This window comes from Phacochoerus africanus, chromosome 8 (genome assembly GCF_016906955.1).
Source record: "Phacochoerus africanus isolate WHEZ1 chromosome 8, ROS_Pafr_v1, whole genome shotgun sequence".
NCBI lineage: Eukaryota > Metazoa > Chordata > Mammalia > Artiodactyla > Suidae > Phacochoerus > Phacochoerus africanus.
This window is the reverse complement of record NC_062551.1, coordinates 149,833,759-149,860,918: the sequence shown is the minus strand read 5'-3', so window position 1 is coordinate 149,860,918 and position 27,160 is coordinate 149,833,759. Positions and strand designations below refer to the sequence as shown.

The 27,160-nt window shown below is 40.9% G+C and overlaps 1 protein-coding gene across 3 annotated transcripts in view; it reads left to right on the top strand.

Annotated features, from left to right (window-relative positions):
* Nucleotides 1–27,160, top strand: part of PATJ (PATJ crumbs cell polarity complex component) — a 353,453-nt gene that overhangs the window by 288,151 nt on the left and 38,142 nt on the right. For all 3 annotated transcript variants that reach the window (XM_047788846.1, XM_047788847.1, XM_047788845.1), the window contains 3 exons: nucleotides 17,083–17,166; nucleotides 23,107–23,300; nucleotides 26,648–26,795. In XM_047788846.1, coding sequence (XP_047644802.1) covers nucleotides 17,083–17,166; nucleotides 23,107–23,300; nucleotides 26,648–26,795 — 426 coding nt within the window. The remainder of the gene's footprint in view (nucleotides 1–17,082; nucleotides 17,167–23,106; nucleotides 23,301–26,647; nucleotides 26,796–27,160) is intronic.

Below are 27,160 nucleotides of genomic sequence, written 5' to 3'. Positions count from 1 at the left end.
CTTTGTACGGGTTGGTTAGATGTGCCTGGCTGCTCTCGGGTTCTTAACACTGTGTACGGTTGTGCTTCTGGCCACCAGCTGGAGGACTTCTGCTGCTTGACATCACCTCCTGCATCCTGGAAGGGAGGCTCTTTGTGAGGAAGGGGGCAAAGTCTTCCTTAGAGAAGCTTCCCTTCATGTGATTTGGTCGAGGTTATCCTTTCAAACTGTGTATTTCATAATGCCCTCTAATTATATGTGATCTGGTCTTTGAACAGTTCAGAGAAACCCTCTGGCCATCCTTCCAGCCATTCAGCAAGCTCCTGCTGTACGCAGGAGGCAACACACCACCACACAGGACCAGACCAGTGTAACCCCAGACCCACATACACATTCAGGCCTCTCAGACTCTGCTCACCTGTGCTCTGCTTCTCTTGCCACCATGAGGCAGCCCAAAAAAATTCTTTTTTTTTTGTCTTTTTTTTTGCTCTTTCCTTGGGCCGCTCCCACGGCATATGGAGGTTCCCAGGCTAGGGGTCGAATCGGAGCTGTAGCCACTGGCCTACGCCAGAGCCACAGCAACGCGGAATCCGAGCCGCGTCTGCAACCTACACCACAGCTCACGGCAACGCCGGATCGTTAACCCACTAAGCAAGGGCAGGGACCGAACCTGCAACCTCATGGTTCCTAGTCGGATTTGTTAACCACTGCGCCACGACGGGAACTCCCCCCAAAAAATTCTTTAAGAGCATCTTGAGGTTCATAATATATAGTTCTGCCTTTTGAGACTGTAAATCACATTGTCCTTGGAAGGATAAGCACCACTTAAACATGAGAAATGAAACACAGCTTTTATTTCCTAACCTCAAGTACCTCATCAAAAGCTGTAAGTTAGGCTCACGAGTAATATATAGGGGTGTTATTTTGACGAGGCTGGTCAGCAGCGGGTGGAAGGTGCTTTAACAGATAAAACTGTTGTTCATCACAATAAGAATCTTATCTTTTTTCCTCCCCCCACTCCCAAACTTTGACATGGGACACACAGCCTAATTGACAGTCCAGGTCACTTTATCCAGTCAGGTCATGGAAGTGCAGCCAGCCAGCAGGAAGTTAGCAAACAAAGGTGAGACCTTATGGAAAGAAATTGTGGACAGTGTTGAGATCCGCTGACAGAAGCACCTTAGCACTTTGTGCTTTCGATTATATGACACATCCCTACTTCAGCTCCGATGCCGGGAAAGGGCGAATTCTGAGGACTCGTGATCTTCATTAAGCATTTGCCACAACCCTCCCAATTAGGGTTTCCGTGTGTGTCCAACAGATATTTTTTGCCATCTTTAGAAGAATGAAACCCCTGGGACTTGGTCTTGACACCATATCCGTCCTACCTGCTATAAATAGCTTCTCTGGAGACAAGACAGATGGTTTCCCAGATCACAGAAGGAGATCTCACGTGGAATCTCATTGTTTTTGTAGCCAGTCATCTAAACAGACCTCTTAAAACACCAAGGTAATGCTAAAGGTGAGCTTCTTGGGGAGGTTTACGAGCACACCTGGACCCAGTCCTCGGTGACAACCTTTGCCTCTGTTGCCTCTGTTGTTTTAATCCTATGATGTGCTCCTAGGTCTACTTGTGGCAGATGTGGCTCTTCTGTGATAGGATGCATGTATTTGCTCAAAGGCTGCCCTTGGCTTAGAGCTGAGGATACAGAATTAAAATAACCCTGCCCTTCAAGGTGATTCTACTGCCTTTAATGTTTATTAATCCCTAATGCAGGAATTATTTAAATAGGGAATAACTCTAGAAAATAGAAAAAAGTAAAGCCATAGTATAAACTTTTCTAGGTTTAATTAATATAGGTTAGTTTTTATGTTTCTCCTAAGCGGATATCTTAGTCCGTTTGGGCCGCCGTAACAAAATACAGCAGACTGGGTGGTTTATAAACAAGGGAAATTTATTTGTCACAGTTCTGGAGGCTGGAAGTCCAAGATCAGGGTGCCAGCATGGTCAAATGATAGCTCTCATTTCCTCTCCTTCCATGATGAAGGGAGCAAGGGAGTTCTGTGGAATCTCTTTCACAAGGGCACCCATTCCATTCATGAGGCCTTCGCCTTCATGCCCTCGTCACCTCTCAAAGATTCTTCTCCAAATACCATCACATTGGACATGAAGATTTCAACATATGAATTTTAAGGGGACACACAGCCAAGAAACCGGCTAAGGCTCATACATAAAAGAGACAGTATATTAACTTACATTTTTAAAATTTCCTTCCGTCTTATCTATCTAGCCATCCTTTCATCCTGTCTCTCCCTGCCACCGCTTTTTAGTCTTTGCATGAAATCCCCTTGCTCCGAAGACTTGACATATTCTGCCAAAGGCAAGATCAAGGACTCTTAGCTCTTAGGATGCTTGTACCATATTCCTCGCAATGCCCAATTCTCAGAAATGTTTGCTTGCTGGTTAGAAAAATTTTTTGCAGTGTCTTCAGAAGAAGTAAAATATAGTTCTCTAGTGTCATTTATTGAGGTTATTTTATCATCAGCCTTGGAAATTCTAGATTCAAAGGAAAAATTTAATTTATTTTAGAGTATCAGCCGACTTGAACTGTTCTTGGGATTGAGCGAATGAAGTAGGGAAAGATTGAGGAAAGGTTCTCCAGGACCTTCACTCTGCATTTTCTTTTCTCCAAGTACCGTGGTCAAAGGTCCACATTGACTATATGCAATGTTTCCTTAAATCTAGCAGGCAGCATAGCAGAGTGATGATGCTTTCCAAGGCCTCAGAATCCCTTGAGGGTCTTTAACTGTGAGGCCTTGGACCAGTGTCTTAACTCTTCTAAGTTAAATCTGTGTCTTCCTTTGTAAAATAGTGGTGATGACCAAATCTCTCTCTTAAGGTTGATATAGAGATTAATTAAAGTTAAGATTGTAAAGGACTTTTATGCAGTGGCTGTGTACACTGAGTTCAGTTATGATTAATTATTATTAAATATTTGTCTTAAAGTCCATCCTTCACTCCCCTCATCTGGGTGTCTTTAGGATGATACCTGCACGTTGAGAAAAGTGACTTCATTTTGAGATAATTAGCTGTTTTTTAACATCTAACTTTTAAAAAGTGGTTTGTACTGTTCTTAGAAACATCATCTCATTTAATCCTCATAACAACCCTGTAGGAGAAGGAGTAGTATTCGCCCCATTTTATAGGTGAAGAAACTGAGACACAGATAAGTTAGGTAATTTCTCCAAGCACGTAATACTAGCAGTTGGTCCAGTTGAGGTTGCATCGGGCAATCTGACTCAAAAGCCACACTCTGTGGGCCTCTTTTCCAGCACTGCCACTCTGTGTCATCACCTGGAAAGGGAGTTATCCATCTTACCCACCAGACCCTGACCTCCTTGAGAACAGACTGTTTTATTTTGTATCTTTCGTACCCTCACATATGCCTTCACACTTAAAATAGGACTCTAGAGTTCCTGTTACGAACCCAACTAGTATCCATCAGGATGAGGGTTCGATCCCTGGCCTCGCTCAGTGGGCTAAGGATCTGGTATTGCTGTGAGCTGTGGTGTAGGTTGCAGAGGCAGCTCTGATCTGACATTGCTCTGGCTATGGCTGTGACGTAGGCCAGTGGCTGCAGCTCCAAATGGACCGCTAGCCTGGGACCCTCCATATGCTACAGGTGTGGCCCTAAAAAGAAAAACAAAAACAAAAAAAAACAAATAGGACTCCACCCAGCCTCACTGGCTCCTGCTAAATTCCAGCCATTCTGGCCTCCTTCAGGTCCTTTAAAGAGTCTTGTTCCCACCTAAGGCAGGGCTTTTGCACATGCTGTTAAATCTGTCTGGAGTGCTTCTCTGACAAGTTTTAACTATAACTAGAGTACTCTGTTTATTTCTGGGCTTAACAAAAACATTGTTGAAACAGCATCCTCTAAGGAAGAGTAGAACAGACTGGAAAAGAAAGGACCAGAAGGGACAAATAGTGACTTTCTGCAAACATGCAAGATTATCTTCTTCTTTATTTATTTATTTATGTATGTAAGTATGTATGTATGTATGTATGTATTGTTTGCTTTTTATGGCTGCACCCACAGCATATGGAGGTTCCCACCTAGGGGTTGAATCAGAGCTACAGCTGCTGGCCTACACCACAGTCACAGCAACATCAGATCTGAGCCTCGTCTGCAACCTACACCACATGTCATGGCAACACCAGATCCTTAACCCACTGAGCGAGGCCAAGGATTGAACCTGCAACCTCATGCTTCCTAGTCAGATTCATTTTCGACGCACCATGATGGGAACTCCTCTAAGATTATTTTCTTATGGATGAAAGATGAGAAAATTCAGGTGCTCCCAAGGGACCCATCGAAAGACAGGTTTCACATTGTTTTAAGGAAGGACTTTCTGAACATCAGCAAACCAAAGATGGGATGAATTGCCTGGGGATAATGAGTGTCCCATCTCAGGAAATATTTTGACAAAGGCAGGAAGCCACTCTGCAAGGATTGTATTATTATTAGGCTTGCTTTCTTTTTTCTTTTTGGTGGGGGAGGGGGGGACACGCCTCATGACATATGGAGTTCCCAGGCCAGGGATCAGATCTGAGCCACAGTCTCAACCCAAGCCTCAGCTCCAGCATTGTACTGGGCCTGGAAGCAGACCTGTGTCCCAGGGCTCCCAAGATGCCATCAATCCCTCTGTGCTGCAGTGGGAACGCCTTAGATTTGTTTCTTAATCAGGGAGGAACATTTTCATTTATAAAGCTCTTTTTCAAAATAGTGATAGTATAAGAAAATTCATCCCCCCCCACCTTTGCATTCCTATCTCATAAATTTCTAAACCTCATGTTCATGAGTTTTAAACTAGAGAATAAGGCATAATCATTGTTATGTTGTTTTGTTTTATGGAAGCTAATATTTGTTATCATTTTGTAAAGAACAGTTTGTAAATATAAGCCCTAGTAGCTATACTGGTATTCTTCTGGGTCTGGAGATAAGCTTGTCTCTTTGCAAAAGGGAAACAGTTAGTCTAGGGCATTTATCTTTATATTCTTGGTACTACCCCATTGTAAATGAGGTCAGTGGATTTCCAGGATAGATTGTAAAATTTATTTATTTATTTATTGTCTTTTTGCCATTTCTTGGGCCGTTCTTGCAGCATATGGAGGTTCCCAGGCGAGGGGTGGAATTGGAGCCATAGCCACTGGCCTGCACCAGAGCCACAGCAACACGGGATCTGAGCTGCATCTGCAACCTACACCACAGCTCACAGCAATGCCAGATCCTTAACTCACTGAGCTAGGGCAGGGATCGAACCCACAACCTCATGGTTCCTAATCGGATTCGTTAACCACTGAGCCACGAGAGGAACTCTAGCATGCCAGATTGTAAAATTTAGATACTCTTAATATTAAAAAGGCCTGGGAATGTCAGATTCAGAATCTCATCGTTTCTGTCCAGGTTGCATACCTTTATTTTTTTCACCACCCAAAATACTCTCAACTTAATTCATTCTTACTAAACAGGAGTTCTGTAGGGTAGGCACATTAACAACAAGCATCAAGGAGGAGGAACTCTTGCATTTGGACGCTATGTGACAAAGTTTGTCCATCTAGAAACTGAAGGATATCCTTTAGCTGTAGCAATATCAGGTTCTGAAGTGGCCTGATTAACCTCTTCACCATGCGGCATGCTATTGTTTAGCTGTTACAGCTTCTGACCATTTAACTATAGGACTGTAACAACTTAAAACACTAGATATTTTAAGTAAGCAGCGTAGAAAGCTATTTTACTTTTGATTAAGTGTTTTATTTTGCTGTTCCCCTTCAAATGAACTTTGCACAGTCTATTTCACGAGGAGTGTGGTTTGCTTTGGCATGTAATCCCCCAAAGCTAAGTTCCTTTTATTGTTATTGCTTAAGTCATATATTTTTATACAAAACATCTTACTACCTTAGTTTTATTTTAAATCAAAGCAGAGTTTGCTAAAAAGTCCATGAATCACACTGAAAGAATGTTAATGAATAGTACCTCAGAATTTCCAGATTTGGGCATTTCTGATCTTAAAGAAGATGACTGTAAGCAAAAATAATATGCAAGCTGAGTAAAATTTAGATAAATAAGGACCAGATGGAGCTATAGGGACTTATAAACTATAATGCAAATATTATCCCATTTCCTTAAACCTGTATTTCAGTATGAAAAATTATATTCATATTGATGAGTATCAACTTTTTTGTTAAATCAGCCTTGACTAGGGAACTCCATTTTAAGTAAATATAAAAGATTTTCTCTTCTGAGCTTGAGAAGAGAAACCTTTTCAAAGCCTTAAAATGTGAAACATTTTTTAAGGTATTCACAGCAATTCTTATATTAGCTGTTTTATTGCTGTGATTTTCATTCCACATTTTAGTTACTTGTAAATAGTGTGCAAAAATTTGCAATCCCTGAGTTTGAGTTTTCGCGCAGCTTACATAGTCATGCACACACAGGTTGATGTTATTACATACTGTATAGCTGATCATTTAATCCTTACTTTTACTTTTATATCAAAAGAGCCTCTATATCTATTGCTGATTTAAAGCTTATTTGTTGTCTGTAGGTATTGTCTGAGAATATTGCAGTATTCCAAAATAATAGGTACCGAACCCTGTGATCCATTTTCCTTCTCTTTGAAGGGTTTTGTAGGTGCAAATCTTTATATGCCACCCCAAGCATATTAGAATAGATGAATAAATTGAGATTAGAATATATAGATGCTTCTTTATTTTTGTAGCAGAGTTGTATGGGGACTAATTGAAGTCTTAATTATCCTGAGATTCTTAGAAAATCCGTATGGTTTAACAGTGAGCAGAATAGAGAATCCAGGTTTTTAAAATTCCAAATATGTAAGATAAGTTCCTTTGACTCTTCCTGACTTCCCTTGTATAACCTATAGGCCTTTCAGGTATTCTGAACAATTAGAATATTCAGTCTATGAAGTTGGCAGGCAAAACTACATCAATTTGACAAATACTGTATTTCTTCTTACTGTATCCAAGGTGTGAATGCAGTACATTAATTGGACACCAAATTATAAAATTATTAAAGTGAGAAAAAAATCTTAGAATAAAGGAAATATGGTAATTATTGACTGCATTCTGCCTCAGGTCCTGCACGTTCTTATGAGTATTGAAAGTAACCTCTTAATCGTTTGCTTCTTATGAATCATGAGGGTATGCCAAATACTTTTTGCTTCAAAGAAGAAGAAAAAAGTTCTTGGTCTGAAGGTGGGGAAGATTAACTACTTTGCAACTTGTCTTGAATCATCTTTGCATTTTACAAACAAATGGTTAGTTTTTGTTTTAAGCCAATACGTTTTGCAGCAAATGATGACTCATGTAGTCTGCCCAAGCCCCTGTATCTTTCTGGTCTTTCTCAGGCTCTGAGGGTTGGAGTTCTCCTGGTCTGTCTTATAGAAGGAGGTCTTATTCCTAGGTGGGGCCTAAGCATCTGTGTAAAACAAAGGCTTTCTCTGCTTTGCTTTGCCCACTGTATGGGTCCATAGAGGTGGGCATACAGTGGGCAAGTTTAGAGCTGGAATGACTTTTGAAGTCCTGTGATTTAGCTTTGTGCTTTCCTGATGATATAAGTGTCACCAAAAAAAAAAGTGTTTCATGCAGAACCACTTGCAGAATTGGCTACCTGCAGAGCTGTCAGAAAATTTAACTCCTCTTACTCCCAGTCCTGGGTCCTTCTTTCACAACCTACTGCCCTTTTTTTTTCAAATCACTTTTTGCATCAAAGTGCAAATCATATTCTAATCGAAATGTAAAGAAAAGCTTCGGTTTTAAAGAATGTGGACCACGGGGATTTGGGATAGAAAAGAATCATGTTCTAGGATACTCCTCCCTTTATATAAATACAGTTTGGAGCCTGTCATCTTTGCTCAAAGTGAGATATCCTATAACAGTTTTAACCCACACTTTCTTTTTAAACTCTCTAACGGTGATAGCTATCACAAATCAGTAACTTACTCATCTACATGCGTTTTTCAGTGTAGAGTTGCATGTAGTTTTGATTTACATGTTTTACTAACCCCACTGTATTATCATCCTTCATTGGTTTGGCCTTCTTGTTAAGAAAGTAAACTCTATAGAAGGCATGTCTGTATGACTTTCTTTTGTTTTGTTTTGCTTTTTTTCCGGCTGCACTTGAAGCATATGGAGGTTCCCAGGCTAGGGGTCAAATCAGAACCACAGTTGCTGGCATATGCCACAGCCACAGCAACGCCAGATCCCAGCCTCTTCTGCGACCTACACCACAGCTCATGGCAGTGCCAGATCCTTAACCCACTGAGTGAGGCCAGGGATCGGACCTGTGTCCTCATGGATCCTCGTCAGATTCGTTTCTCCTGAGCTACAACAGGAACTCGGTGTGACTTCTAAACACACACAGCCATAAAGGGGAACTTTATTAAATGTTTAAAAATAGCATTGCTCCTCTAAGGCTGCAAATCCGAACCATGGCTTCTTCTAAAGGGGGAAGAAAATGCCCATTTTACATATAATATTTTAAATTCTTCTTGTTAGCAGGGATTTTATTTTTTCTCATAAAGCAGGGGGTAAAAAAGACAAAGCACTCTTTTTGGATTATTGGTAAATATGTTTTCCACTTGAATGTGAAATTCAATGTGAAACTTTTCTATAGTTAAAATGTCCCTTAGGTGTGGGTGTGGGGCTTTTATAGGTATGGCAAAGATTGAGTTTAATTCCAGAGTTATCCAAATTAAGTAAGATGTGCCTTCAAGCAGTAAAATTAAGCCTTATATATGTAGTCCTTTATAATAATATCTGACATACAATTCTTTGTCAAAGTTTTGTCCTAAAATGCTTTTTAGAACAATCCACTGAATATCTCGAAATGAAAACTATAAAACCTCTTTCTGTGGAAATAGTTTACCCACACAGCAGTCAGTGCTCATTGGTAGCCTTCAGTCCACAGGAGACCCATGGTTAATTTTTCTAACACACGGCTTTTTTAAATGTTATGGGCCTATTGTGACAACAGTAAAATTTCCTTTTGCTGAATGATTGGTGTGTTTGTGAGTTACTTTATCTACTTGTTGGCAGCTTGAACAGTAAAGAAAATGGTGATTGATGGGCTGAAGTGTCTGATGACTTTGACTCTGTCTAAGGATACATTACTGCATGTTGTGAAATTCTTTTCCAGTAATTCAAAGTTTAAATCCCCCTGGAGGTATTTGTGATTTTTGTGGGTCTTGGTGATAATTAAGTCCCTCATACTTGGCTTTTTAAAACTGCTCTCTGAGCTAAAGTAAATCCTTCGGAAATTCAGATGGATTTAATATCCATGTGTGATGGGTATTTTGATTGTATATCACTTTTATGTCAGAAACTTGTTTGGGTCAGGGTAAGATTATGACATCCTAATAACCCTGCCAGCCTCCTCTTTCTGGGTCATTTTGATGCCTTTTTTCTATCTCCAACCCATTTCTTGATAGTCATTTAGCAAACATTTATTGAGTTCCTACTCTGGGCTCAGCACCAGGATATAAAGAAGAGTTGGGAACAGCCCCTCTCTGGAAGGGCTCCACTGAGGGTAGGAGGTGATACAGGACCTAGATCCATGAACAAGCTATCGTGATCTGTAAGTTCAATACTAAGAGAGTCGTGACCCACAGGGCAGGTTGATCCACTTTACCAGGGAAGAGAGTCAGAGGTTTCACGGAAGAGCTGATGGTTGGCTGGCTCCAACAGAATTTCATGAAACAAAGGAGGTAGCAGATAAAAGAGGGCACAACCTTCAAGTATTTGGTGCCTAATTTGGTTTCTAAGTATATATCTACATTCTAAATGTAGATATATAGACTCATTGTAAAAGGACATAAGAAACATTCATACTAAATGTTTCTCATTAGGGGAATCGAGTGAGGGACAGGTACTACAGAGAAACATCTCAGCATATATTATTTTTGAGGCTAATACCATGTGCTTATTTTATATATATATATATATATATACACATACACACACACTTTATATATATGTATACATACTTTATATATATATATATATAATATATATATATATATATATATATATATATATATACACACACTTTTTTTTTTTGCGCTTTTCAGGGCCACACTTGCGGCATACGGAGGTTCCCAGGTTAGGGGTCCATTTGGAGCTACAGCTGCTGGCCTACATCACAGCCACAGCAACATCAGATCTGAGCCTCATCTTTGACCTATACCATAGCTTATGTCAACGCCAGATCCTTAACCCACTGAGCAAGGCCAGGAATTGAACCCACAGCCTCATGGTTCCCAGTCGGATTTGTTTCCACTGCACCACAGCAGGAACTCCTTTTATTTATATTTTAAAGTAAGTAAATACTTACTATTTTAGGGATAGAGACATTAAAGCAATGAGTGATTCCTTAAACAATATGATGAATTCCCTAGCCAGCTACTTCTTCCTGGCTGTCTGTTTTTGGGGGTTTTGTTTGTTTGTTTGTTTTAATATTACCCCCAATTGTGGAATAAGGGAATTTTTTTTTTCAAGTTGAATGTGTTTCAGATATAGACTGGTGAGGGAGAAGTTTTTAAGTAGAAGATTTTCCTAATTTCTAAAATCCTGCCTTACCCTTCTGATTAGGGAAAACCCATTGTTTGCGAGACTCTCCAACTCTCTCAAACAGCTCTTCTCTTATCAGCTCTTCTTCTCTGATCAAATTCTTCTCTGGCTCAAATTTGGATGTCCAGGGGAAACTGTTGGTCCAGCTCCGACATTAAGTCAACAAACTATCTTACTTAAATTCCTATTGTTCCAGTGAAAGTCACCTTGCTACCAAGAAAAATTAGTTGTTTTTTTTTAATGTCAGTCTTGGTCATCTATAAATGATTCTCAAGGCTACCATTAATTAGGAGAAATTAATTTTCTTGGATTGAACACTTTTTTTTTTAAGGGCTTCACCTGTAGCATATGGACATTCCCAGGCTAGGGGTCCAATTGGAGCTGCAGCTGCTGGCCTACACCACAGCCACAGCACCTCAGGATCCAAGCCTCGTCTGTGACCTACACCACAGCTCACGGCAACTCCGCATCCTTAACCCACTGATCTAGGCCAGAGATCCAACCCAAGTCCTCATGGATACCAGTTGGATTGGTTACCACTGAGCCATGATGGGAACTCCACTTCTTATTTTAAACACTGATTTATTGCTTGTATATAATGATCTCTATCTGCTCCTGTGGGGGCAAAAAATATTCTGTGAATAATATGAGTACACAGAACCAAGACTGAGAAGATGAAAGAGCGACAAGAATAACAAGTAGAATTAAGAAAGACCTTGTGTCGGGGTGGGTAGGGGGCCTGCCCATCATGCTTTGTGCCATGCAAATCCCTAATCAGGTACCAGCACCAGCAAGTGAGACCCATAGATCATCACCCACCTCGTTAAGCCCAAAGCTTCAGTTTTCACTTCCATAGTTGTCTGTTTATTCACTCTCTATAAAAGGATCAGCTCATGCCCTCAAGGTTTTTGCTGTGGAGTCGAGGAGATAGTATTTCAACAGAATTGATGCCATATGGAAAATCTCAAGTTTATTTTTATACAAGTGCAAAATAAAATATTCAAAGCAGATGAGAAGCTTGCAGTAGTGGTTAGGAACATAGGCTTTGGTGTTAAACAGTCCCAAGTGGGAATTTCGTCTTTCCTACTTAGAAGCTGCAAAGACCTGGTTAAATCTGACCCTTCTGAGCCTCCTTTTCCCCAACTGTACATGAGACTAATAATACTAAACTGGCATAGGTGCTAGGAGGATTCAATGGCACAAGTGGAAAGTGTGGGGCCTCTTTGCCACACAGATGTTATATGAGATGTTATCACCTCCTTACTGCGTGCTGGCATTGTTCCTAAAGCCTTATGTGTAGATAGTATTGTTAAAACCATGTGAAAATGAGGACACGGAGAGGTTAACAGTCTTCCCAGGGCAGAAGTAGCAGGGCCAGGATTTGGACTGAGAAGTCTGACTCCAGAGGCCTGCCTCATAATCACTTATCTCTACAGCCTCTTCTCAGCATGCGCCAGCAACCCAGCCACAGAGAAAGGACCAATAGACTGCTTCTGGAAGAGGTGACATTTAGATGTCCTTGGTACTGGTAGACAGAGTCACTGAGGCATCCAGGGTGGAGTATTATTTAAACATACAAAGATAGGGGGACCAAGCACTCAGAACTGTGCCAATAAGCAATATTGCCCAATAGCGCAAAAGCACTGTGATCAGGAGGATACAATGAGCAGGTAAGAATGAAGTGTATAATCAGCTGTGTCTGTGGGATGTGGAAGTTCCCACCCAGGGATTGAACCTGTGCCACAGCAGCAACCCAAGCTGCTGCAGCAACAATGCTGGATCCTTAACTGCTGTACCACAAGGGAACGCCTCAACTCCACACTTTTCTTTAAAATAAAAAAGGTTGGTCTTTCATCAATGACCCATTATTTCATCTAATCACAATTTTTTCAAAGCCAAAAAGAACCAAAATTTTAATGTAGGTTTATCAGGCAGATGCCTAAAATATCCCAAACCAGCATCTGTCTTACTATTTCTATCCCATGCTATGAACTGTGTAAGTTTAAAAAACTTTTCAATTCAGTGGCTCACATTTCTAATGTGGTCCTTCTTGCTCACCTCTGTCACCCCCAACTAATACTGCTCTCCAGAACCACAGCTTCATAGAACACTTCTGGCAGACAGGAACACATGGTAAGAAATGTGACCTTTTTCTATTGACAGGTCAGAGTGTCACATTTTCTTGTAATTTCTCTGACTTTAAGAGAAATCACAGCAGTAGTCAAGTGAAAGAAAGAAAGAAAAAGAAAGGGAGTTTTCCATACGGCAAGACTCATGGACTAAAAACAGATCACTGGCAGTGAGTTCAGCATTTATTTGAGCTTACTAGCAGTATATTTATTTTATGTATTTATAATTCATTGAGTACCAGAAAGTAAGAGTTTGAATTCAAGCTGCTTCTATTGAACAAAAACTTCAGTGGGTCTTTTTCTTCTCTTTGAGTATGAACTAAGAGAAATTTTCCATTCAATTTATGTAATGTTCCAAGATCAAAGGAGCTTATGCTGAAAATTCAACTCTGTAAAAGCCATGCATGGTATGAGTTCAGTCTGATTCTCCCAAATCCAATGAAAATTGGGTGTTTGGCCACCAAGGCTTTGAAAACCAGCATGGCACAGGGTGTAATCAGGAGCTTGCATCAGTTGCTCCCTGCACTACCTTCATAAAAATGGCCCTTAGTGTCAAATGGCAGGGTTGTTGGGATTGCCTTAAGCCACTGGCCCAGCAAGTTTCCTCAAGATCATTCCCCTGAAACAGTTCAGAGAAACAATCTCCTGGCAATATAAATGCTCTCTGGGTCTGGAAATTTCATAAGTCAGAGTTAAAACAAAGAATAGTCTAAAATATACTGCTGGTACAGAATCTAAAATGTAAATTGTCTGGATCCAGGAACTTTTCCTGGCTCTTAGGGGCTGCCTCTGTAGTTGCCATAATAAAGAATATTTTCAGAACTGTGTGGGTGATAAAATAAGAGCATTTAATATTGTAAAGATATTTGGAATCCAGATGGATCATCTTAAAAGACCTCCTATTTTCTTTTGTTGCTTCCCAGCGTTTGTCTAGGAACTTTTTTTTTTTTTTGAAGTTTTTTGAAAGGTTTGGTTTGGGGTTATCTTATATTTTTACAAGAAATATTTCATTTATTTACTTCAAGTGAATTTAATTCTAACTCTGAAGCTCCACACTCTGGACTGAGGCAGAGTCAACCTCAGTCTTTTTTGAGCTGGTTCTACCACAAGCTCCCCAATGTTGGTAGGCCCCTGTGGTCATTGTCATCAATCCATCTTGTTAATCATAAGCCCATGCTTATCCAAGCCTGTACCATCTCATCACATCCAGAAGTCCTCCTGCTTCCGGGCCTCATGCTTGGACTCAAGACTTCTTTCATTGTGGGATGCTTGGAGTCTGCCACCTTTGACCATTGCCTGCTGAGTCTTTCCTGTGTGTGGGCTGAAGGGCCAGGGAATGTGAGGACACTGGGCAGTGCAAGGCTCAAATCCTCACTTCTCTGGGGACCCTCAGATCTCTGTTACTTTTCTTTCTTTTTTTTTAATAATTTTTATTTTTTCCATTATAGTTGGTTTATAGTATTCTGTCAATTTTCTACTGTACAGCAAAGTGGCCCATTCATACATATGCATTCTTTTTCTCACATTATCCTCCATTGTGCTCCATCACAAGTGACTAGATATAGTTCCCAGTGCTATACAGCAGGATCTCATTGCTTATCCATTCCAAATGCAATAATTTGCATCAGTTAACCACAGATTCACAGTCCATCCCACTCCCTTCCCCTCCTCTGGGAAACCAGAATTCTATTCTCCAAGTTGATGAGTTTCTTTTCTGTGGAAAGTTTCATTTGTGCCATATATTAGATTCCAGATGCAAGTGATATCATAAGGTATTTGTCTTTCTCTTTCTGACTTCATTTAGTATGAGAGTCTCTAGTTCCATCCATGTTTCTGGAAATGGCATTATTTTGTTCTTTTTTATGGCTGAGTAGTATTCTACTGTGTATATATACCACGTCTTCTTAATCCATTCTTCTGTTGATGGACATTTAGGTTGTTTCAATGTCTTGGCTATTATGACTAGTCCTGCAATGAACATGCGGGTACATGTGTCTTTTTCAAGGGAAGTTTTGTCTGGATATATGCCCAAGAGTAAGATTGCTGGGTCGTATGGTAGTTCTATATTTAGTTTTCTAAGGTACCTCCATGCTGTTTTCCATAGTGGTTGTACCAATTTACATTCTTACCAACAGTGTAGGAGGGTTCCCTTTTCTCCATACCCTCTCTAGCATTTGTTATTTGTGGATTTATTAATGATGGCGATTCTGATAGGTGTGAAGTGGTACCTCATGGTAGTTTTGATTTGTATTTCTTTAATAGTCAGTGATGTTGAGCATTTTTTCATGTTGGCCACCTGTATATCTTCTTTGGAGAAATGTCTTCAGTTCTTTTGCCCATTTTTCAATTGTGTTGTTGGTTCTTTTGCTATTGAATTGTATAAATTGTTTATATATTTTAGAGATTAAGCCCTTGTTAATTGCATCATTTGAAACTGTTTTCTCCCATTCTGTAGGGTTTTTGTTGTTGTTTTTGTTTGGTTTGGTTTGGTTTTTTATGGTTTCCTTTGCTATACAAAAGTTTGTCAGTTTGATTAGGTCCCATTGGTTTGTTTTTGTTTTTATTTATTTTGCCTTGGGAGACTGACCTAAGAAAACATTTGCAAGGTTGATGTCGAGAATGTTTACTATGTTCTCTTCTAGGAGTTTGATGGTGTCTTGCCTTACGTTTAAGTCTTTAAGCCATTTTGAGTTTATTTTTGTATATGATATGAGGGTGTGTTCTAGTTTCACTGATTTACATGCAGCTGTCCAGTTTTCCCAGCACCACTTCCTGAAAAGACTCTTTTTCCCATTTATATTCTTGCCTCCTTTGTCGAAGATAAATTGACTCTTGGTCTCTGGATTTATTTCTGGGTTCTCTCTTCTGTGCCATTGGTCTGTATATCTGTTTTGGTACCAGTACCACACCGTCTTGATTACCACGGCTTTATAATATTGCCTGAAGTCTGGGAGAGTTATGCCTCCTGCATGGTTTTTGTTCCTCAGGATTGCTGTTTCTTTTCCTTTTCTTTTTTGGCCACCCCACAGCATATGGAGTTCCCGGGCCAGGAATCAGATCCCAGACGCAGTCATGACCTTAGCCTCAGTTGCAGCAACACTGGATCCTTAACCCACTGTGCCCGGCTGGGGATCGAATCTATGTCCCAGTGCTCCCAAGACACTGCCCATCCCATTGTGCCACAGGGGGAGCTCCACACAACTCTGTTTCTAGTCTCCATTCAAAGGCACTTTTCCTCTCCCAGCAGCTCTCCAAGACTCCTAGCACCTCCTGTAACATCGGTTTTTCAGTGCCCTTCACTTTTATAAGCAGCAGAAAAAACTGACTTCTGGTTGCTTCAGTTTTCAGCTCCACAAAAATCCCTGAGGCAAGAAATGTCAAAGCTTGACTTCTTGTTCAACCTGAGGGAAAGGGGAAAGATTGTATGAACATACACAATTGAATGTTTTCAAATACATCTCACCAGAACATAAATAATTGGGTGTATGGATGTAAATTGTCCGGAGGGATCCTTAGGAAACTGTTGGTGGTCGTTGTTTCTGGGGAGCAGGACTGAAGGCCAGGCACAGTAGGCAGTCTTTTTGTGGTTTCCTACACCCTGTGGTTTTGCTCAAGTCCTTTACATTGATACATGTTATTTTTATGATGATAACAAATTTAAGCTTATTAATTTGAAGAAAAATGATTTTTTTAACTCATTAAACTTTCTTCAACCAAACCTTACCTACCGTAACTACTGTCTGTCCTGATTCTATGGTTCAGAAGCCTGAGTTCAGGAGTTAATTTGCTCAAGATTGCACAGGGGCAGAGTCTGGATTTGAACCCACATTGGTCTTAGATTGCCCTTTCCCCTACTCCATGCTCTGTCCTCCAGGGCCAGTTCATTCCACTAAGTTCTTGTCTTTCATTGCCGAAGTAATGAGGCCTGACGGGCCCCCTTCATCAGGCCACACAGCTATGCCAAATCTTTGAATATCAATAAATACCTGAAACCATGTTTCAAAATATACCGTAAAATGTAAATAAGAATGAGGCATAGTTCACCTCAAGTTTATACGTAACAGCAATGTACACACAGAGTTAACAGTAAAACACACGGGGGAAGTTTAACCTGAAATATTAGGCAAAACCAGTCCTAAAAGAATGAAATAATAAACTTAGGAAAAATTAATTATACCTCTAAATGTACCATAACTGTGTATTTTAAGTCAAATAAAATATGGCTTTATTAGAAAATTGCAAATTATGGATTGCTGCCTATGGTTTGGTTGTTTGCTTAAGGAAGCATTTATGGTTGTTGAAAATTAATAAGGATTTTTTTTTTCATAGGATGCTATAGTTATACACGAAGTCTATGAAGAAGGGGCAGCATCCCGAGATGGAAGACTTTGGGCTGGTGACCAGATATTAGAGGTATGATTATGAATTCTGTTTCATACCATCCAATATGGTTCCTTTACTGACTTGACCAGCAGTCAATTTACCTATTCACTGTCTCCCATTCAACTGTATCCTCACTTATTTTTTTCCAAATTTAACAAAACATGTACTATATTCTTTCTTCTTTTTCTTTGTTTTTTTTTGTGTGTGTGTATTCTTCATATTCTTTTTTATTCTGATATGCATCAAATAGCTGTCATTGGAATTATGACAGATTATCAACCTAAATCTGTCTCTGGAAACTTTTTTTAATTAAAAGGGAAAGTACCGCTCATGGTTCTATAATTTTATCAAGGGAAACTCTATAGTATTGCAGTTTACTTTTTCCATCTCTATTACCTCTTATTAAATTCCCTTCTATAGACACACATAAACATGCACATTTGATATCTTAAAAGATTTTATTGCAGGTCTAAGTATATTTTTCTTATTCCTGATAAATGTTTATGTCACGTGGAGGTCCATCCCCTGGCATCTTTGCTTTCCAGCTGATGAAAATGTAGAATCTTCTCTTTAGGTGGTATATGGTATTTATTAAACATTGAAACTTAACTTGCCTCTTTTAAAAGGACTCTCATTTGGAAAGGTGTTAAAGCCTTTTAAAAAGAGCCAGGGCAGGCAATATCTGAACTAGGTAACGGTTGAAGAGCAAGTCAATGCCAGGCATTCTGGTAGGTGAAACTAAAGAGCTTTTTCAATGGTGTGAAAACTTTAGGCAACATTTATTTCTTTCATTGGATGAATTTAATTGAATAGTTAACATTTTATGGTGGGCATGTGCATTTTTGCTTTGCAACTTTAATATAGCACATTATGCATGACATCATAGAATTTTATTTTTCCCGTTGGTGTTTCAAGTCTGCCTCCCAAGATGAAACTAGAGATATAATTAAGGGTAGGGAATATAGGCAAGAAGGAGTTAAAGGAGAGGCCAGGCTGACTACAAATTAAATTCAGGACAAGTTATAGGGTTTCTCTGCAGGCCTGTACTGTACTTCATCACTGGATTAGGACATATTCCCAGTGTGTTCATTAAAGTGCAAGTGTATGAGGTTAGAAAAATAAGTGTGTCCTCTTTGGGAATGGACTTGTCTGCTTAACATGCAACACCAGTTTTTTAGTGGTCAGGAGTTTTGAGGGGTTCCCCTCTGCCCCCAGATTTTTTAATTAGCTCTCGCTATCATAATTGGTTTACAGAGGAATAGATTGAATATTCAAAAGAATACAGATGCATCCATGTCTTGGTACTTAGATGATTTGTAAGCCCACACATTTTTCCGTAATGGTCATATGGATTTAAAAATGTGCATTATCTTGATTGTGGCAATGGTTGCACAGGTATAAATTACAGTATAAATTGTATACTTTATATATGTATAGTTTGTGTCATAGCAGTTATACCTTAATAAAAGAAAAATTTTTAATTTATCTATTTGTATTGAATAGACCGTCAGCTATAGCTACTCTCTTCCATAAAGTATATTTATGTTCAAGTGAATACTTAGGACAGATTAGCATGAAGAAAGCAAATTTGTTTTAAGTGCAAGGAGAATTTGAAAGGTCAAGTAAACTATTTCCTGGCATTTGGCCGAGTTATATTACCCAATGTGGATGGATGGTCTACACTTCTCATTAAAGATGGCCAGACAGGAGTTCCCTTTGTGGCTTAGTGGTAACAAACCCAACTAGTATCCATGAGGATGCAGGTTTGATCCCTGGCCTTGCTCAGTGGGTTAAGGATCTGATGTTGCCATGAGCTGCGGTGTAAGTCACAGACACAGCTCGGATCTAACGTTGCTGTGTCTGTGATGTAGGCCTGCAGCTGCAGCTCCAATTCAACCCCTAGCCTCCGAACTTCCATATGCCATGGATGTAGCCCTAAAATAGACCCCCCCCCCAAGAAAGATGGCCAGACAGGGTCTTGTCCACAAAAGAATATTGTGTGTTTTGTTAATAAATGTAGCTCTCAGAGGTCCCTGGTGGCTTAGTGGGTAAAGGATCCAGCATTGTCACTGCCATGGCTCTGGTTACAAGTGTGGTGTTGATCCCTGGCCCAGGAATTTCCTCATGCCATGGGCATGGCCAAAAAAGAAAAGAAAGAAATATAGCTCTCAGTTTGGTCAAGGAACATGTCTCCTTTCCAAGCACCTTTAGACTCCACATTTGAACTTGTTCTGATTTTGTCTCTGTGTACAGATGTATAATGAGATATAATCAGCCTGGGGCCTGAAGGTTGCCTCGAGAAGAAGACAGATCAGCCTCGGTGATATATTTTGAGACCGTATTTTTCCAAACAATGACCTTTCTACTCATGAGTCCTCTGCATTATGCAAGCTGGCCTTCCGTGGTTTTATGCTATCCTCATGTTAAAATTAAGACAAGCCAGATTTTGCTTACAATGATATAGTCAAATAATTAATTGGCATGGACTCTGTACTTTATGATCTTTTTAAAGGGTCAGTCCTTCCTCTTACCCTACCCCTACTCCTGTGATCCCCTTCTATTTTTGTACAAGTGGGAACAGAAAGAGGAGAGGGTTCATACCTTATTTTTCCCTGTGGAATCAAATAACGTGGAATGGCTGCCCTTAGTTTGATTATTCTTTCCTTCCAAAGCAGCAGCTCACTCTCTTCCCCTCACGCTCGTCCTACTGGAGGGACATGATATACATCCTGACAAATGGGGCTTCCTATGGCCCTTCTCAAAAAGGGAGTCCTGTTGTTGCCACCCCTACTTCTCTATAATCAGTGTTCTGAATAATTTATCTGCTACTTATGGAAGGCACTTAAGGTAATACATCACCGCACAATACTCTAGCCGCACGGCAGTATTTCTCTTACGATTATTGGTGCATTTAGTGGTGTCTCTCCATAGAGGAGAAAATGAAAATTGTGAACTTGGAACCGATCACTTTGATTTGAACAGACATCTTGATGCTGCCATTTAGTGTGAATTGCTTTTGTCACATTACAGTTTAATGACAATGCTTTTAATTAAAAGCATAGCTGTTAGGGCCTTTCCAAAGATATTTTAGAGGCTTAGAGAATTCACCTTCCGTTCATGGAGGTAACTTTTTTTTCAGTTGAGTAACAGAAGTGGTCTAGTGTGCCATCTGTTGGAATACAGGAAAATAATCAGCTCAGGCCACTTTTGCCAGAGACATTGTTTTCCCTTTCGTTCTGTGGGTTTTATCTCAGGAAAAATGAAAGTGCGTTCGTGGGCCTAAAGTGAGTGCTGGTGCTGAGAGAGCACAGCCTCGACTGCAGTGACTTCAGTTCCTTGTAAAATAGCAATTTCTAATTTCCATCGACTTAACTGTGCGCCAAGCTATGCCGAATATACTACAGGGCTTGTTTCGTTTAATCCTCACAACACTACATAGATATGAAGGTGATGTTAAAGATGATGACTCTCCAGCTGGTGGAAGTCAGAGGTGAAGCTGCCTAAAGTACCGTATATAGGGTTGCACACAGTAAGTTGAAATCAGCACTCGAACCAAAGTCCATCTATATCCAAAACCCATGCCTAACCACTGTCAATCTAGGTGTAGTTAATCTAAACAAGTACACACACTCACCAAGATGTACCAGAAAAGAAAAAGCAGCTTGAAAATCAGGCTTGCATTTTATTTATTTATGTATTTATTTATGTATTTGTCTTTTTAGGGCCGCACCCGAGGCATATGGAGGTTCCCAGGCTAGGGGTCTAATTGGAGCTGTTGCTGCCAGCCTGCGCCAGAGCCACAGCAATGCTGAATCCGAGCTGCATCTGGGACCTACACCGCAGCTCATGGCAACGCCGGATCCTTAACCCACTGAGCGAGACCGGGGACTGAAACGGTGTCCTCATTGCTACTAGTTGGGTTCATTAACCACTGAGCCACAACAGGAACTCTGAAAAATCAGGCTTTTAATCATTTTCTTGACTCATAGAATCAGCTTTAAATAATAGCTCAAAAATCACCTCCTCACTCAGTGGGTTAAGGATCCAGCGTTGCCATGAGCTGTGGTGTAGGTCGCAGACGCAGCTTCGATCCTGTGTTGCTGTGGCTGTGGTGTAGGCCAGCAGCTGTAGCTCCAATTATACCCCTAGCCTGGGAACCTCCATATGCCACAGGTGCAGCCCTAAAAAGACAAAAGACAAAACTAAAAAAAAAATTTTAAAAATCACTTCCTCCAGAAGGCTCATTCCTCTTTTTTCTTTCTCTGTAACCATTCTTTTGCTTTTTAGCATTGCACAACCAGCATATGAAGTTTTTAGGCTAGGGGTTGAATCAGAGCTATGTCTGCTGGCCACAGCCACAGCAATGCCAGATCTGAGCCATGTCTGCAACCTATACCACAGCTCATGGGAACACCGGATATCCTTAACCCACTGAGTGAGGCCAGGGATCAAACTCGCATCCTTATGGATACTAGTCAGATTCATTTCCACTATGCCACAACGGGAACTCCTGCAACCATTCTTTATGCACAAGTGTTTGGAATGTTAAAACTGAAAAAGCCTGTAGAGCAGCCCTTCATTATACAGATGAGGGAATAAAGGTGCAGACGTAGGTTTGACCTGCCCAGGACACACAGGCATGGACCAAAACACGGACTGAGACCAGCGTCTTGAAAGAACGGTCCTATTCTGCCAGCTACCTGGCCACAGCCTGGGCCCATCCTTCCCTTTGTTTGGATCTTTTTAGCTGTGACCTTGAAGAAGAGACCCAGGACTCCCTTCCTTTGAGCCTGGGCTGCCCTGCCCCTCTATTTCTCCCTTGTGTGAAGTTCACTTACCAACATCAATCCTGACTTTTTGGGAGTTCCTGTTGTGTCTCAGCAGGAACAGAGCCAACCAGTATCCATGAGGATACGGCTTCAATCCCTGGCCTTGCTCAGTGGGTTAAGGATCCTGCATTGCTATGGCTATGGTGTAGGCCAGCAACTGCAGCTCTGATTCGACCCCTAGCCTGGGAAATTCCATATGCCGCACATGCAGCCCTAAAAAGCAAAAAATAAATAAAATATTTGACTTTCCTTGTAGCAGAGGGCTCCAAAAACCCAGCGTAAGATGAGGCAGCATGGTATAGAGACTAAGGGTGGAAAGAAAGGTGGTCCGGGTTCAAACTGTGGCCCCTCCATGTGCTAGCTGTGTAATCTTGGTTAAGTCATGTAACCTCTCCATACCTCAGTTTCCTCATCTGTAAAATGGAGATGGTATCTATTTCAAAGAGTTAATGTGAGGATTAATTGAGTAAAATGCTCATGAAAGGCATTTGTTAAGTAAAAAGTTGGCTATAATTTCCATTTAACAGACAAGGAAACAGAGGCTCAGAGGTTACGTGACCAGCCAGAAACAGGGTGGTGTTTTTACTCAGTGCTGTTTCTGGTGCAGTTTGCTGTCGAATGCACGGTCCTATCTCTGCTCACTTGGATCCAGGTTCAAATAAGCGGGCTTCAGGGTGTCTATGACGCTGTCAAATTCCAGTCCCTCCTCTCTTTCTGGCCTGTTCTGAAGTAGTTGTGATGTCAGTAGTTATGGACGAGGATGTCAAATTCAATAAGCCTTCTGCGTCTAAAAGCTGCTGACCGAACACTAATGTTTATTTCCCCTTTGACCTTAATTATATGAGCCAGTCAGTCCTTGCTCTCTCAGGCTGAGTTCGTAGTAGAGTTCACAGCTATCTAAAGTCACATTCTCCTGTGTACTAACCTACCCTCTATATTTTTTGGTGGGGGTGGGGGCAGTGTGGGGTGTAAGGGTTACGTCCTTGGTATCTGAAGCAGCTATGACTGCTAGTGGTCACTACCAGTATGTTTGGAAGTGGCTGGAAATTTCTAGAGGTTTTTCGTGGGTTGGGTCAAGGAGCTCCAGCAGGCAGAGAGGCTTCTGCTGTCAGCAGCCCATCTCAGATGCCAACTGTTCCAGGTTAACGGGATTGACCTCAGAAGCGCCAGCCACGAAGAAGCCATCACAGCTCTGAGGCAGACCCCCCAGAAGGTACGACTGGTGGTGTATAGAGATGAGGCCCACTATAGGGATGAGGAGAACTTGGAGGTTTTTCCCGTGGATCTGCAGAAGAAGGCCGGCCGAGGACTGGGCCTAAGCATCGTTGGGAAACGGTAAGGAAATGACGTGAATGTCAGGACCGATTGGCCTTGTTCCTTTGGAATCCTAGGGACTAATGCCTGTAAACACCCAAAGAGAAAACCTAGTAAGCCTAGTGCAGACTAGTGACTTGATTTCTTTCTTTCTTTCTTTTTTTTTTTTCCTTTGCTTTTGGCGGCATATGGAGGTTCCCAGGCTAGGGGTTGAATCGAAGCTGCAGCTGCCAGCCTATACCACAGCCACAGCAACACAGGATCCAAGCCACATCTTCAACCTACACCACAGCTCACGGCAACGCTGGATCCTTAACCCACTGAGCGAGGCCAGGGATTGAATCTGAATCCTCATGGATCCTAGTTGGGTTCATTAACCACTGAGCCACAAAGGGAACTCCTTAATTTCTAAATAACATATTTATGAACATTTAAATAAGATCAGTTATGTTTCTGAGCTGGTCTTAGCCAAAAACTGTGTCATATAAAGATAGAACTCTATGGAGAGTTCTATGGCGAAGAGGAACTGAATCCAACTAGAATCCATGAGGATGCGGGTTCAATCCCTGGCCCCTCTCAGTGGGTCGGGGCTCTGGTGTCGCCATGAGCTGTGGTTGTAGGTCGTAGACATGGCTCAGAACTGGCATGGCTATGGCATAGGCTGGCAGCTGTAGGTCAACCTCTAGCCTGGGAACTTCCATATGCTGCAGATGCGGCCCTAAAAAGAAAACTGGATTTGTACATCAGTCAGTTGAGTCTTTAAAAAAAAAAAGAGAGAGAGAGAACTCTAAGTCCAGTCAACCTAGACTGTTTAGACTTTAATTCCCATTTTGAGTAAGAACAGAGTCAACAAAGTTCTCTCAACTTGAAGTCACTTAGATCGGAGGCTTGTGGAGGTTAATTAAAGCAACCATACCCAAGAAACAGCTAGTATCAAGAAAGATTTATATATACAATGTTGGGTTAGGACAATTGCTGTGCCATAGAGTACCATGTTAATTTCATACTCCGTTACCTAAAGCTACTTGAAGAGTTACTGAAATTAGCTGAGTTGACATAGTTGAGTGACATAGATTCTTCCTGACAGTGTTTTATTAAGAAAGATGTTCCCAGGAGTTCCCTGTTGGGCTAGAGGTTAAAGATCCAGTGTTATCACTACTCTGGCCCAAGTGACTGCTGTGGCACAGGTTCAGTCCCTGGTCCAGGAACTTCTACGTGCCACAGGCGCAGCCAAAAAAAAAAAGATTTAAAAAAGAAAGATGTCCCCAAAATAACAGCTTGCACCAAAGATGTAGGTAGATCCCTATGGCTTGGCTTCTCTTTTCAAATCCATGCTGCTTACTCATAAGAATGGCAATAGTTATTCCAGAATAATATTAATAAATAAGAGAATAAGTAGGATCTTGAAACTGCAGTTCCAGCTTCCACCATTTACTGGCTTTAGATATTTACAGTGTACTTGTTCCAATGGGGCTGCAGGATTTTCACTTGACGCCCCAATATGGCTTTAAATGGTATCAACCATATTAGGAAGAATTGAACTTTTTTTTTGTCTTTTTTTGCCTTTTCTAGGGCCACTCCTGTGGCATATGGTGGTTCCCAGACTAGGGGTCTAATCGGAGCTACAACTACCGACCGGCTTACACCAGAGCCACAGCAACCTCCACCACAGTTCACGGCAACACCGGATCCTTAACCCACTGAGCAAGGGCAGGGATCGAACCTGTGTCCTCATGGATGCTAGTCAGATTCGTTTCCACTGAGCCATTGCGGGAACTCCAAACTTGATTTTATATACATTGTCATCTGCCCTCACAGACCTCTGCTGACTAGCCTAGAGATTTTTCCAGCAGTCTGAGCTGTTATTAAGATATTAGCTGGAGTTCCTGTAGTGGTGCAGTGGAAACGAATCCAACTAGGAACCATGAGGTTGTGGGTTCGATCCCTGGCTTCGATCAGTGGGTTGAGGATCTGGCATTGCCATGGGCTGTGGTGTAGGTCGCAGATAAAGCTCGGATCCTGCACTGATGTGGCTGTGGTGTAGGCCAGTACCTGTGGCTCTGGTTTGACCTCTGGCCTGGGAACTTCTCTATGCCGCAGGTGCGGCCCTAAAAAGAAAAAAGAAAAAATACCCTTTTTAAGCACTGAGTTTGTGCTATGTACTGTGCTCTCATAATCTCATTTTTCACTTTAGCACCATAGAACTATCATTTTGGAAATGCATTACAAAACAGAAGAGCTGAGGACACATATTTCTAAGCAAACTTAGTGCACATCTGGGTGCAGAGCAGCTGATGGAGCCCATGTTAAAGTTTGCTCTCTTGTGATGTGTACTTGTGCTTGGAGAGATTCCACTTAGAGTAATGTTTTTTTCCCTTATTGTCTCGTAGTAGGTTGATGAAACAATCTTCATACAACACCAGCATTTTAGATTGAGTTTGTAAGGAACATTTACATTCCTTAGCACGAGAGGTTTCATTGTAAAAGGGCAGATGTATAAGCGTCCAAAATTCACACTTCTTTAGCAACGTCATGACTCGGAATTTATCCCAGCAATATGCTTGTAGGTATGTTATTCACTGTATGTTGTTTGGAATAGCCAAAGAATGGAAATAACTTGTACACCTATCAATAGTTTACCAATAAATGAAATTAAGGAACATTCATAGAATAGTATGTGGCCATAAAAAAAATTATTGAGGAAGCTCCAAGTGCTGATAAAGACCATTGCCAAAGTGTGTTAAGTGAAAAAAGCAAAGTTAGAATAAAACTGTATGGGATAAAAGGAATATATGTGCATGTATATCCACTTACAAATATATGTACTATACATACAGGTATTTCTTATGTATACTCAGAATATCTCTTGGAGATACCTGAGAAATGGGTAACATTGGTTACCTCTGAGAAGAGAAGGGGGACAGAATAGAGGTGAGAGGAGGACTTTTCAAGGTCCCGCTTTTTAACCTCTTGAATTTTAATATGCACATTTATTTATCTGATGGCAAAATAAATGTAATTAAAACCTTAAAGTAATAGAGGCAGAGAAAGGGAGGGAGAGTGAGAAAGAGTCTAGAAATAGATCAGATGATAATAATTGAATTGATCTCTAAGGAAATAACTTGCACATTTTAACAGCACTTTCCTTTTTAAAGTGAATTTCTATTTCATTTCATTAAAATTATCCTCTTGCAGAAATTATGCCCATGGGCCAATGAAAGTGAGTATTACAATAGGCAGCATTTAGGTATAAACTCTTTAAAGGGTGAGCACTCTGAGGTTTATCATTTGGGCAGAGTATCAGTAATCTCAGATTTAGTACAGAAATACTTAGGTGGTGCCATTACACTGCTTTATGGTATTCGCAGAAATGGAAGTGGAGTGTTTATTTCTGACATCGTGAAAGGTGGAGCCGCAGACCTTGATGGGAGGTTGATTCAGGGAGATCAGATCTTATCTGTGAATGGGGAGGACATGAGAAGTGCCTCCCAGGAGACAGTGGCCACTATCCTCAAGGTGAGTCCCTAGCTGCTTTCCGTCTGGCTGGTGTAACTCAGGTCTGTATATTCTAATGTGGATTCTGGATCTGGATTCTGATCTGGATTGTTATATGCCAATAACATATATTCATATGCTGCGTATTATGCTGATTTCTACTTTATGCTGATTCTAGTTTTTATGAGAGACTTAATCTCTGATTATTTTAGCCAATCAGGAATAGCTCTAAAAGGAAGTTGTAATATTGACTGACTGGATTGATGGGAATGCTATTCAGGGATTTCTAAGCTAGTTTTTCATACTTGTGAGAATTCCAAGTATCCATAACCGTCCTCTCAATGCATCTGATGGGACAGGTTCTCCTGGAGTCACAACATTTATCT